This window comes from Rhinatrema bivittatum, chromosome 2, assembly GCF_901001135.1.
Source record: "Rhinatrema bivittatum chromosome 2, aRhiBiv1.1, whole genome shotgun sequence".
NCBI classification, from domain to species: Eukaryota; Metazoa; Chordata; class Amphibia; order Gymnophiona; family Rhinatrematidae; genus Rhinatrema; species Rhinatrema bivittatum.
The window spans coordinates 352,697,530-352,711,263 of record NC_042616.1 but is presented as its reverse complement, the minus strand read 5'-3'; the positions used below and the strand labels follow the sequence as shown (position 1 = coordinate 352,711,263).

Below are 13,734 nucleotides of genomic sequence, written 5' to 3'. Positions count from 1 at the left end.
AAAGTCCTTAAGGAAAACCTGCTGCCCTCTGCAAGAAAGCTGAAACTAGTATAGAAGTTTCAGCATGACAGTTACCCCAAAGCACACAGCCAAAGCTACACCAGAATGACTAAGGAAGAAAAAGGAGTGACCTAGTCAAAGCTGCAACCTTAATCCAATGGAGAATCTATCCATCAACATTCCCCAAGCAGCTTGACAGAGCTTGAACAGTTTTGAAAAAAAAAACATGCTATTATATTGACAGATTTAGGTGTGCAAAATTAGTGGAGAGCTATTTCAACAGACTCTCAGCTGTAATTGCTGCAAAGATGTTTCCATCAAGTATTGACTCAGGAGAGTGGAGACTTATCCAGTTGTATTTCAGTTCCATTTGTACATATATGCTTTTTTCCCCCCAGTAAAACATTTTTGGCCCTGAAAGGTGTGGAGTATGGTGTGTTGTTGATTGAAAAATGATCTTAATTAAAATGCATACAAGTCTGCCACACTGACACAAGTAAATGTAAAAAATGTTCAAGGGAATGTACACTGCAAATGAATTAATATATTAACATTATGCTAATCTCATTTGTTTAATGCAGATTATGCTAATGTGCAAATCCATTTTAATGTTACTGCTAACTCAGAACTTATTGCATGCAATAATGCTCATTTATGCAAATGTTTGTACTATGCTTTAAAACACAATTCTCTAAAGGGCGTTAAATGTTTAGTAAATAGCATGTTAAACATATAAGGCTGGATTTTCAAAAGGTTATGTGCGCCAGGCCCATTTTAAAAAGGCCCGGCGACGCACGTAAAGCCCCGGAACGCGTGTAAGTTCCGGGGCTTGCAAAAAGGGGCATGGGCGGTCCAGGGTGGGGCGGAGGCAGGGCCAGAGGCCTTTGACACAGCGGTCATTTGCTGCTGTGTCAGTGATCGCGTGCCAGCAGTTGGCCGGCGCGTGCAATTTACTTCAGCCCCAGGGCTGAAGTAAGTTTTGAAATAAAATTTAAAAAAGGGCGGGGAAGGTGGGGGGGGGGTAGGGAACAGGGGAAGGCAGCACAGCTCGGAGCGCGCAAGGTACACAATTGTGCAACCCCTTGTGTGCGCCGACCCCGGATTTTATAACATGCACATGCCTGCTTGCGCATGTTATAAAATCGGGCGTACATGTGAGCTCGCCTGTTAGCACGCGCACATGTAGGCCGCTCGTGCTTCTTTTAAAATCTATCCCAAAGCGATAATACTCATTCACCATGTTTTAGTAAATAGCTTCCCTTCTCTGTTAGTGACTAGAATAAAAGTCCAGGTGCTTGATGGAGAGTTAAACATTCTGTCCCACCCCAAGGTTAGTAATTATGGTGCTGATGGACTGAGAGTTTTTTCCCATTCTGTGTCTATGGGGAAAAAGTTTAGTAGATCAGGTCCTACAAGACATGCCCAAATTGGAAGATTTTGTAAAAGAGTTTAAAAATAATTAAAAGGGAAAGCAGCTATGAATATGGGTTACATTTGAAGTCCTTGAGTATAATGATAGCCATCTAAGCTCTTTTGTATTGCAGACATTCTGATTGGTTTAAAATCTGTGATCAAAATGTGAAGAAGATTTGAAACATAATCTATATTTTTACAGTTTCTTGCTTTTTTGTTTTTAAAGGTACAATAAACTTTTTACATGCTGACTGTGATAAGTTCAGGCACCCACTCCTGCACATACAGAAGGCTCCAGCAGACTGTCCTGTTATAGCCATTGATAGCTTTAGGCACATGTATGTCTTCCCAGAATTCAGTGACGTGACGTAAGTAATTTTGGTTTTTTTCCTTTTTTGTAGCTAATACTAAGAAATAATTGTAGTATTTTTTATGACAATTTAATAATTTTGTTCACAATGTTAAGGCATTTTCACAATATGCACATAACATGGTAATGTACAATTTAAGAAAACATTTTAAGCTATAGTTAAAACATTGTTTCCTATTATGTTTGCTTGCAGTTCTGCTTTTAAATGTTAATTTCAATGTGGATATTAACTTGGAATTCATGTATTATATCTGTATTCACCTTTTAATTTCCATATTTCTGTTACTGCTTTAAGTTTACGGTTTCAGCAGCATTTCTTGCATTAATAAATATGATTTAAAGCTTGTAATCCCTAAACCAAATTGATGTTTACAAAATATGAACTTTTTTTTATAATCTAATTTTTTTTTTACATATTAAGCTTACTAGCTTTGCTACATTTTACAACTAGATTATAGAAAATACAATCAAGTTGAAAATACAGATATCTTTTTGTTTAAGCTTTAGTTTATTAAAGCAATAATTAAGCTGTGAGTGGCCATAAATTAAAAATTGACATTTTTGTTGTTAATCCTCTATATTAAATCACACTTGGGAATATGTAACTGTTCATCAGTAATGGATTTCCCTAACAGAAATTGCTTAAATCAGGCAAAGTATCCCAATGTTTTCTTAATTTCATTTATGTAACTACATATATCCATTACGTATGTATGCTGGAGTGTATAAAGTTTCCTCCAGCATTATCTTCCATACAAATCATGCCTTTCTTTTCCTTTCCAATATTTATCACTATATTTGGTTTGTTAATGAGCTGATTGTACTCAGTATTAATTTGTCTGCATCCTGCAAGTTTTGATCATTCATGAGTTGTTGCTTGCACGGCTCAAGCAATATTCACACTGTGTAGAGTGTGATCTAATCTTTAGAGCTTTTGAGGCCAACTAACAGTGGTTTTCATCTTGAGCATTATGGCACATTTGACATTTCATAGAATTGATTGCAGTATTTTAGCACTTTGCTGCGGGTGACAGTAGATGATCTCAGATGAAATGTAAATTGATCTCTTGTTAGAGTTTATCTCTAGTGTATACGCAATTAGTTTAGGATAGGGGGACCTTTTAAAGGCATTCTATCAATACAGCTACCTGACAGTTCTTTGTATTTGTAAGGACTTGCATTTGGCACCTGCTGCTGTGTGTTGCGTTGTGGCTAGTGGGAAGCTGAGGAGTTTAAACAATGAGGTTATCACTAGGTATATCACTGTGGGAGTTATTGAGGGGCAAACACAGCACTTGCTATGTCCTCGGGACATAGAATGAAAGCTTGACATTTTTTAATTAAGTTTGCACTAATAGTCTTGGAGACTGAATAAAACATGAATCAAGAGTTCTAGAAACTTTAATATTACTTATTTGGTTTCAGAATTCCTGGAAAGCTCAAACAGTTTGTGTTAGACCTGCATTCTGGAAAATTGCACAGAGAATTCCACCATGGACCTGATCCCACAGATGTAGCTCCTGGTCAGGTACATTTGACACTAATAATTTATGACTTAGCTGTCACTTTAGAGAACAGTACATTTTTTCCTACTTTACATTTAAAAATATTTTATATAAAATTTAAAATGAAATTTTGAAAAATAAACATAATATAACTGGCATAATATGTATGCCAATACAATTAAATGTATTGGCATACATTAAAATTGTGAGTGATTTGAATCATAATATGTAAACAAAAGGTAGGACAAAAATGTCAAGTTATGAAACTTTATTAGAAACTTAACACATGCATGCCCAGATACATTCAATGCATTAGCAATTAAGGTTACTGTAGGTTTAAAGTCCATTTATTCAGATAGTTTGATACATTGTCAAATGTATACTTTTTTGTAAGTAGTTTATTTCTGTGTGAAGTACTGCATGCCTGTACTTTATATCTGATATTTGTTTTACCATTTCAAGGAAACATTAACAGAATGTACACACGTGCTCATAAGTTTACATACCTCTGGTAGAATTTGCAAGATGTGTAGCATTTTAAGAAAACATGAGTTAGACAAAACACATCTTATTTTTAATGTGTTTAAAGTTAAACTATTTTTTTGCATCACAGAATAGTACAATCATTAATCAAACCATAGCGATAAAAGAAATAATAAAATAGTCCTGTTCAAAAGTTTACATGCCCTTAGTTCTTAATATCGTGTATTGCCCCCTTTTGCATCAATTATGGCTTGCAGTCTTTTGTGATAGTAATGAATGAGGCCTTTTATTTTCTCATGTGGTAAAGCTACCCATTCCTCTTAGCAAAAAGTCTCCAGATTCTGTAAACTCTTTGGTTGTCTAGCATGACCTGCATGTTTGAGTTCTCCCCAAAATGGCTCAGGGGACTTGGATGGCCATTCCAGAACCTTCACTTTCTTCTGCTGCAGCCACTGAAGGGTCGACTTGGCCTTATGTTGCAGATTATTGTCATGTGCTGGAAAGTCCAAGTGTGCACCATGCACAGCTTCCTGGCTGATGAATGCAAATTCTCCTCCACTATTTTCTGATAAGATGTTGCATTTATCTTGCCATCAATTTTGACTAAATTCTCTATGCAACTGTAGCTCACACCCCCCCCCCCCCCCCAAATCAGCAGAGATCTACCTTCATGCTTCACAGGTAGGGATGGTGTTGACTCCTCTCCAAACATAGCATTTAAGGTTATAACTATAAAATTCAATTTTGGTCTCATCACTCCAAATTATTTTGTTACAAAAGTTTTAAGGCTTCTCTAGGTGCTTTTTGGCATATTGTAAGCAGGCAGATTTGTGGTGTTGGCGCAGCAATGATTTATCTGGCAACTCTACCATGCAGCCCATTTTTGTTCAGGTATCTCCTTATTGTGCATGCTGAAACACCCACACAACACTTTGTTTCAAAGAAGCCTATGTTTCAGTAGAAGTTGCTTTTGCGTTTTTCTTGGCATCCCAACAGGTTTTCCTTGCAATTGGGTCTGTTGTCTTTCTTAGCATACAAACGGATCCAAAACAAGTGGGTTATGCACCTCTACCAGCAGATGGAGACAGAGCAAAGCTGACATCACAGTATATATACCCCTACGCTGACAGCCTGCCAGTTTTCTCCGTCTCCAGCAGATGGTGGACGTGCATCTCCTTACTGGGGATTGCTTAAAGTTTTAAAAGGAGACAAAAAGAAGGAAATATATTCACCCCGCTCTTCTGTGGTGATACCTTATGGTCTCTCCCTCATTTGAGAATTCCTGAGTTGATATCTTTGGATCCCTCCCTCAGATGAGTGCCTTGGTCCGGTAGCTGGTTTCCAGCCAGTGTGGCCATAGCTATATTTAAAAAAAAAACAAAAAAAAAAACCTGCAGGAAGCTGAGCGTGGCGATGAAGGTATATGCCCTCTCCCCCCACAGCCGGAGACCAACACTGTACTCGGTCGGGAGAGGCTGAGCTCAAGTAAAGAGTAAAAAAGAAAAAAAAAAAACAGAGCAGGAGGAGAGTTTTGTAGGGATTCCTCCTCCATCCAGTCTCTATGCTCAGCGTGCCGATCCAACGTTTGTTCCCGCCTCTGGGGGAGCTTAGGGCACATGGGCAGCCAGGTGGGTTGAGCAACTTTTTGGCTAGGCCCTGCACTTAGGCTTTTCTTGTTCACCGCGTGGAAGATCGCAGCGGTGTTTCACGCATTTTTTCCTGCGCATTAGGCTGCCCTCATCAGTTCCTTCGGTTCGCGCTACTGCGTCCAGCTGTGTGTGCAGTTGTGCACCCAGTGTGGGTGCCTAGTTGAATGCCTGGTTGGGCATCCAGTTGGTTAGGAGTGTCTATCTGGGCATTCATACGCTTATCTACACGTGCAATCTGAGCAGCCTCGTGGGAGCTCAGTTTTTGGACACTCATCGAGGTACAGTGTTGAGCAACTAAATTTTGGATACCTAAATTTTGGGCGCCTAGTTCTTTGCAGCGTGAATACAGCTGGATGCATGCTTCTCAGACACCTGTCAGAGGATACTGACATACTAATGGCACCCTTAGCAAAGAAACCTAAGCAATTTACCCTCTGTGCTACTTGTCATATTCGTCATCTTAACCTGGTGTTCCCTCTAACTTGTGTCAGCGCTGCTTGGAGGCTCAGGGGGAATTGTCTTCATCTGATTTTACTAAGCCCGGTTCTTCCCAGCCTGATGTGGGACTGGGAAAGGAGCTGCCAGAAGGGTCGCCTGACTTTGGAGGTCCCCTAACTGATTCGTCAGCAGGGGAAGGTAGTTCAGTGGGCACAGGACAGATGCTCCCTGGTTTTGGCATGGATCCCTCTGCCTTTCCTTGGGTAGAATTTTTTTTTCAAGGACTGCAGTTTTTTCTTCAGGTGCAGTCCTCTGCTCCGGCCAATCTTAATAGGTCAGGGTCACAGGCGGCAAAATCCCACATGCCTTGTGCTGCGGGTAAGGGTCGATTACGCGTAGATCTGCCAGTCTTCCCGATAGGAGCCAGATGGTGAAGCAGATTCTTACTCCCTGGAGGATAGGGAAATTCCTCTGGGATTGGAGCCGTATAGAACTATGTTGCTGTTCTTTCATAGAGATGTTACCAGCTCTGATTTCCCAGACATTGAAGATACTGGGAGTACCGGGGGCTGAATCCATGTCTAAGCCAAAGAAAGATCACATTTTGATTTCTTTGTGTAAAGCCTCATGTTTCTTTTCTATTATAAAGGCAATTCAAGGATTGATCTTGAGTGGAGCACCCCGGAAGCTAATTTCAAGGGGGGACAAGTCTTGGAAGGACTGTACCCCCTGGATCCAGCTGCAAGAGAACAGTTGCTCTTTTTGAACATGGATGCACTTGTATGTGCCATTGCCAAGCGGATAACTAATTCTGTAGAAGAGGGAGTGGCCTTGAAGGATGCACAGGATAGGAGAATTGAGGCCATACTTAAGCAGGCCTTTGAAGCAATGGCAATGAATTTAAGAACATAAGAAATTGCCATGCTGGGTCAGACCAAGGGTTCATCAAGCCCAGCATCCTGTTTCCAACAGAGGCCAAACAGGCCACAAGAACCTGGCAAGTACCCAAACACCAAGATGCCAGTAATAGCCGAGGCCAATCCCTAAGTCAACTTGATTAATAGCAGTTAATGGACTTCTCCAAGAACTTATCCAAACCTTTTTTGAACCCAGCTACACTAGCTGTACTAACCATATCCCCTGGCAACAAATTCCAGAGCTTAACTGTGCATTGAGTGCACTTGTCCATATTAAATTTCATCTGCCGTTTGGATGCCCAATCTTCCAGCCTCGCAAGGTCCTCCTGTAATGTGATTTAACTACTCTGAATAATTTTGTATCATCCGCAAATTTGATAACTTCACTTGTCATATTCCTTTCCAGGTCATTTATAAATATTGAATGGCTAACTTCATCACTCCATTTCCACATCCCTTCTAGAATTACTAGATCAACCGGAACAGGGATGTTGCCAATTCCTTCCCCTAAAATTGCCCATCTAAATAATGTAAGAGAAAGAACCGTCTCTATTGCTGGACCCCAACTACAGAACTCTATTCCACAGGAATTACTATTAGAAGCAGATATCAAATTATTTAAAAAGGGCATTAAAACTTGGCTTTTTAAACAAGCCTTCCAAGAGCTGTTAACGTAATGAGTTCAAACTGATGATTTTATACCAAGGTAATGTATAAGAAAATTATTATTTACCTGCTAATTTTCGTTCCTGTAGTACCATGGATCAGTCCAGACAGTGGGTTATGTCCCCAATCCAGCAGATGGAGTCAGCACAAGCTTTGAGGGGGCGTATCCATATATACTACTACCCCCTCTGCAGGAGTTCAGTATCGAGTATATCAAAGCCCGAGTAGAAAAACCGAACCCCTTAATGGATCAAGTAGAAAAAGGAACCGGCAACGAAGCCGTGCAACTATAATAACTAGAACTGCAAAGATCCTACCAACGGGTAGGAAGCTTTATAAACACAGGAAGACAACCTACACAGTAAGACAACCTGTGGGGAACTGCGAGAAGCAGTAAAAGCTGAAGACGTTAGAAAAGACAGCCACAGAAAAGGAGCCGAGCAGGCAGAGAACCCAGACGCGGTGGGCGTCTGGACTGATCCATGGTACTACAGGAACGAAAATTAGCAGGTAAATAATAATTTTCTTTTCCCTGTACGTACCTGGATCAGTCCAGACAGTGGGATGTACCCAAGCTTCCCTAAATCGGGTGGGGTCCTGCGAGGCCTGCTCGGAGAACCTGCTCGCCAAAAGGCCCAGAGACTGGAGAGGCGAGAGGTAGGCGATAGTGCCTCGAGAACGTATATAACGATTTCCAGGTGGCTGCGCAACAGATTTCTCGAGAAGAGACCGAGCGAGCCTCCGCCCAGGAGGCCGCCTGAGAACACGTAGAGTGCGCGACAATGCCGGGTGAGGGAGACCGCCCCACCCCAATGTAGGAAGCCGCAATGCCAGCCGTCAGCCATCCGGCAATCGTCGTCTTGGAGGCCCGGGACCCCTTCTTGGGCCAGCCCTAAGGACGAAGAGATGGTCAGACGTCCAGAAATCATTCGTAGCTGCCAGATAGAGACGCAGAGTGCGCTTGACATCCAAGAGTCGTAGAGACTTCGGCTCGGAAGACGAGAAGGACGGCAGTTCCACCGTCTGATTCACATGAAACGCAGACACCCCCTTCGGGAGAAATGATGGAATGGCGTGGAGGAAAACTCCAAAGTCGGAGAAACGCAGATAAGTTTCTCTACACGAGAGTGCCTACAGTTCCGATATGCGACGAGCGGAACAGATTGTCACCAGAAAACACTGTCTGAAGGGTGAGATCCTTAAGCGTTGCACTCCTCAGTGGCTCGAGGTTGAGACTCCAGGAGGGCCAAGGATCCCGCAACGGAGGCCGCAGGTGTGGGACACCCTTGAGGAAAAACGAACAATGTCCGGGGGCTGCCGCAGAGAGCCCCCATCGCGCAATAGCGAACCAAGGGCGGCCACCTGGACCCGTAGGGGATTATAGGCGAGCCCCTTGTCCACCCCCGCATGTCGGAATTGAAGGATGTAAGGAACAGAAGCCTTAGTTGGGCCCGTGTTCTGGCTGGAACACCACGCCTCGAACACCTTCCAGACTCGAACATAGGCTACCGACGTCGACGTCTTTCGCGCACTCAACAACGTGGACACTACTGCCTCCTGGTAGCCTCGGGGCCAGAGGCGGCGCCTCTCAAAAGCCAAGCCGCCAGGCAGAAGGATTCTGCCTGCTCGAAAAATACTGGACCCTGATGCAAGAGGCGGGAGAAACGTCCTAGTCGTATGGGTCCATCGAGGACCAGCTGTAGCAGGTCCGCAACCCAGGGACGCCTGGGCCATTCTGGTGCGACGAAAACCACAGCCCCCTGAAGAGCCTCTATTCTGCGGAGTGTTCTGCCCACCAGTGGCCACGATGGGAATGCGTAGAGAAGGAGATGGGGCGGCCCCGGGAGCACTAGGGCATCGACTCCCTCCGCACCTCGCTCTCTGCGGCGACTGAAGAAATTGGGAGCCTTGGCGTTTTGCGTGGACCCCATCAGATCCAGGTGGGGGGTCCCCCACCGATGGACAAGCAGTTGCATCGCATCATCGGATAGTGACCATTCCCCGGGATCCAGTAGTTGACGACCGAGGAAATCCGCCTGGACGTTGTCTACCCCTGCGATGTGCGAGGCCGCCAGGCGGACCAGAAGCCGCTCTGGCCACAGCATCAACATCGCTGCCTCGAGCGCGACCTGCGGGCTGCGAGTGCCTCCTCGTCGGTTGATATAGGCCACGGTGGTTGCGTTGTCGGATAATATCCTGGCCTCCCGGTGCCGAGGAAGTGGCAGGAAGTGTCGTAGAGCCAGTCTGACCGCTCTGGTCTCCAGACGATTGATGGACCATTTCGACTCCACCTCGGACCACGTCCCCTGCGTGGAGCTGCGGTCGCACACGGTTCCCCAGCCACCGAGACTGGCGTCGGTGGTAACTACCACCCAATTTGGGAGATCGAGGGACACGCCGCGAGCCAGATTCGCCGGATCCAACCACCAGCTCAGACTGTTCCTGGCCACTTGCGGCAGAGGGGGAATCACCTGGTAGTCCTGCGAGAGCGGTTTGCAACAGGAGAGAAGAGCTCTCTGTAGAGGTAGGAGGCGCGCAAACGCCCAAGGGACCATGTCGATGGTGGAGCCCATCACCCCCAGGAGCTGAGACGGGTGTCGAAGGTCGCCCCCAAAAGTCCAAGCGCTGCGAGGGCACGAGGGAGCTCATGGAGAAAATTCACCACCCATTCCAGGGACTGCAGGAACTGTACTACCCTGGCCACCGCTGCCTGTCCGTGGCGGAAAGACTTCGCTCGAACGAGCCAATCGTCCAGATAAGGATGGACTAGAATGCCTTCCTTCCGAAGGGCAGCCGCCACCCCTACCGTGATCCTGGCAAAAGTGCGCGGAGCTGTCGCCAACCCGAACGGGAGGGCTATGAATTGGAAATGCTGGTCCAGAATCTTGACCCTGAGAGTACGCTGATGTTCCCGGTGGACGGGAATGTGCAGGTAGCCCTCCGTCAGATCCAAGGAGGCTAGGAACTCCCCCCGGTGCACCGCCGCGATCACAGACCGCAGTGTTTCCATGCGGAACCGGACCACCCGGAGGGACTTGTTGGCCTCCCTGAAATCCAGGATGGGCCGGTAGGAACCGTCCTTCTTTGGCACCACAAAGTAAATTGAATAATGGCCCAAGTCCACCTCTCAGAAGGGCACGGGCGCAATAGCGCCTATCTCCTGACGCCTGTCCAGCCTTAACTGCACCGCCCATCGCTTGGGACCCGATCCGCAGGGGGAGAAGATGAACCGTCCCTGCGGAGCGCGGACAAACTCCAAAGCGTAGCCGCGTCCCATGGTGTCCAGGACCCACTGGTATGAGGCGATGTGCGCCCACTCCTTGTCGAACAACGCCAGCCGACCCCCAAGTCTGGGAACGGCGGAGTGGGCGAGCCTGACATCATTGCGAGGACTTGGGAAAAGGGAGGTCCCGTCCCGGGGCTGGAGCGGGCGGGCCGGCGCCCGCGAAAGGAGCGCGACCAGGGCTGAGACCTGGGGGCGGAGGGCCTGGAGGCCGCCGGACTGTAGTTCCTGTAGCGTCGTTGAGCCCTGGCTCTGGTCCGGGACGAAGAAAAACGCCCTAGAAGACCGGTATCTGTCCTCTGGCAGACGATGAACCGCCTTTCCCCCCAGGGACTTGATGATCTGATCCAAATCCTCCCCAAAGAGGAACTTACCCCTGACAGGCAGGGAGCCCCGACTTGACTTGGAGGACGTATCCGCCGCCCAGTTGCGAAGCCACAGCAAACATCTGGCCGCTACCACCGAAGCCATGGATCGTGCCAGCACCCGAAACAGGTCGTACGAGGCATCTACCCCGTACGACACCGCTGCTTCCAGCCTATCCGCCGGGGCGGCCTCCTCGGGAGGAAGGGCCTGGGAGGCGAGGAGTTGCTGCACCCAGAGGAGGCTTGCCCGCTGGGCAAGGGAACTGCACATCACTGCTTGCATACCCAGCGTGGAGACCTCGAAGACCCTTTTGAGTAAAACTTCCAACTTGCGATCGTGCGTATCCCGCAGGGCCGCGCCTCCCGTCACTGGGATCGTCGTCCTCTTCGTGACCGCCGACACCGCGGAGTCCACCTTTAGTGCCTAGATCCAGGAAACTTCCGGCAGTGGATACAACTTTTCCATGGGCCGGTCGAGGATGGGAAAGCCCGGGCCCTCGGCCGAGGAGCCGCCAGGACCGGATCCCCCTTCTTTGACGAGGTAACAACCGCAGGCGCTACAGGGGCGGGCGGATCCGGCGGCGGACCCAGATCCAGCTCCTGGATAATCAGCGGGATAAGGTCGTCTAGCTCTTCCGTCCGGAAGAGGCGAAGCGGGCGCGGGTCATTCCCTTCCGGCGTGGAGTCCGCCTGGTCCATGGCCGCAACATCAGGGTCAGAAGCCGCCGGGCCTGGCACCGCTCCCCCCGGCCCCGGGGGGGAGGTCGCGCCCGGACGGGGGTGGGGGCCCCCACGCCCGCCAAGACGGGGGGGGCCTGAGAAGCAGCCGCCATCCGAGGAGCCGTAGCCGGGGGAGGCCCCGCAGGTGCGTCCAGCCCCTGCAAATATGCCGCAGAATAAATTCCGGGGAAAACCCCGGCCTGCCCGAGGGGGCCCCGGACGAAGGAGAGGCCGTGGTACCCTGCCCCGGCGGACCCGGTTCCGGTACCAGGGTCGGTGGGAAGCCGTAACCGCATCCCTATCCTCCAGCGCTCCCTGAGTTCCCTCAGGGCGCTGTGTGTGTAAGATGGCCGCCGTTCCCGCCAGGAATGGGGGAGGGGCCGGCCTACGCTGCCCGGGCAAACTGGAAAGGAAGGCAAAATCGGCGAGGGACTGCGAGGTGCCCTCCTCCCGGGAAGGCACCGAGCGTCCCCGCAGGCTGAGCAGCGCGACGGCCGCGGCATCGGAAGCGCGTGGCAGCAGAAACGGCATCGAAAAACAGCCTCAATTAAGCCTTGAGCCTCGGGGGGGGCCACGAGAGAGCGAAAAACGGCACCGCGGGGGGGCCCGGTCGGCCTGCACTGCCCGCCGGATGAATCTCCAAGTGCCGCGGGGGGGCCCTCCTGGCCGCACAACCCGCCGAAAACGTGCTCCCTGCCTGAAAAACGGCGCCGCGGGGGGGCCCGGTCGGCCTGCACTGCCCGCCGGATGAAGCTCCAAGTGCCGCGGGGGGGCCCTCCTGGCCGCACAACCCGCCGAAACCGTCCTTCCTGCCTGCCACAGCAGCCCCTAAGGAGCTGCAAAATGGCCGCCGGCAAGAAATTCAGCGCGGAGAGGCCGGCTCCACCGGCATCCGCGAGGCACCGGAGGTTGGAGAGCTGCAAAGGAAAAGAAACACAGCAAATCCAAAACTTACCCCGTCCAAAACGCAGCACAGGCAAGAGAGAGGACACAGAGGGTAAGAGAAAAACAGCTCTCTAAAAGAGAAACTTTTTTTTTTTTTTTTTTTTTTTTTTTTAAATACAACAACTTGATCCAAAACAAGACAAGTAGGCAGAAGCCAAAGCGAAAATCAGAAAGAAAAACACAGGGAAAAACCTATAGCAATGGGAGAATCCCAGGATACCCTACTCGCATCTGCTGGAGTCAGAAGATACTGAACTCCTGCAGAGGGGGTAGTAGTATATATGGATACGCCCCCTCAAAGCTTGTGCTGACTCCATCTGCTGGATTGGGGACATAACCCACTGTCTGGACTGATCCAGGTACGTACAGGGAAATATTTTTTTTGATTTTATTATCTCTACTCCTATACTGTCTCTCCAATTGTTTAAACTTTAAGATTATTTAGCCTACTATTTTAAATTTACTATTTTATTTATGTACATTATGAAACTATGTATCTTACTTCCTTTCTTCTTTTGGAAATGCAAATATTTTTAAATGAATATTTGCTAACTATTGTAAACAGATTTGATATGCTGGCATGAAAAGTCGGTATATAAAAAAAAAATAAATTATTATTATTATATATTGAAAAGCACTGGTCCAAGTACAGGTCCCTGAGGCACTCCACTGTTTACCCTTTTCCACTGAGAAAATTGACCATTTAATCGTACTCTGTTTCCTGTCTTTTAACAAGTTTGTAATCCACGAAAGGACATTGCCTTCTATCCCATAACCTTTTAGTTTTCTTAGAAGCAGATAGCTTCTTGTTGTTCCTTGGTGGCTCGTTCTTGTTTACTTCTCTTTCAGGACGTCGACGAATCTGGTGTGAATTCCAGGGCACTGATGGAACCAGCAGCCGCCTTCTTGGCAAATGAAGGCTGCAATTTGGTCTGCACTTTGGCCAGAGGGGTGGCTTCAGTAATAGCAGCCAGGTGTCA

The 13,734-nt window shown here is 47.9% G+C and overlaps 1 protein-coding gene across 4 annotated transcripts in view; it reads left to right on the top strand.

The window, feature by feature from the left end:
* The window catches only part of ERP44 (endoplasmic reticulum protein 44), a 505,107-nt gene that overhangs the window by 428,648 nt on the left and 62,725 nt on the right, over window positions 1-13,734 (top strand). For all 4 annotated transcript variants that reach the window (XM_029589904.1, XM_029589906.1, XM_029589905.1 and 1 more), the window contains 2 exons: window positions 1,640-1,781; window positions 3,209-3,311. In XM_029589904.1, the coding sequence (XP_029445764.1) occupies window positions 1,640-1,781; window positions 3,209-3,311 (245 nt within the window). The remainder of the gene's footprint in view (window positions 1-1,639; window positions 1,782-3,208; window positions 3,312-13,734) is intronic.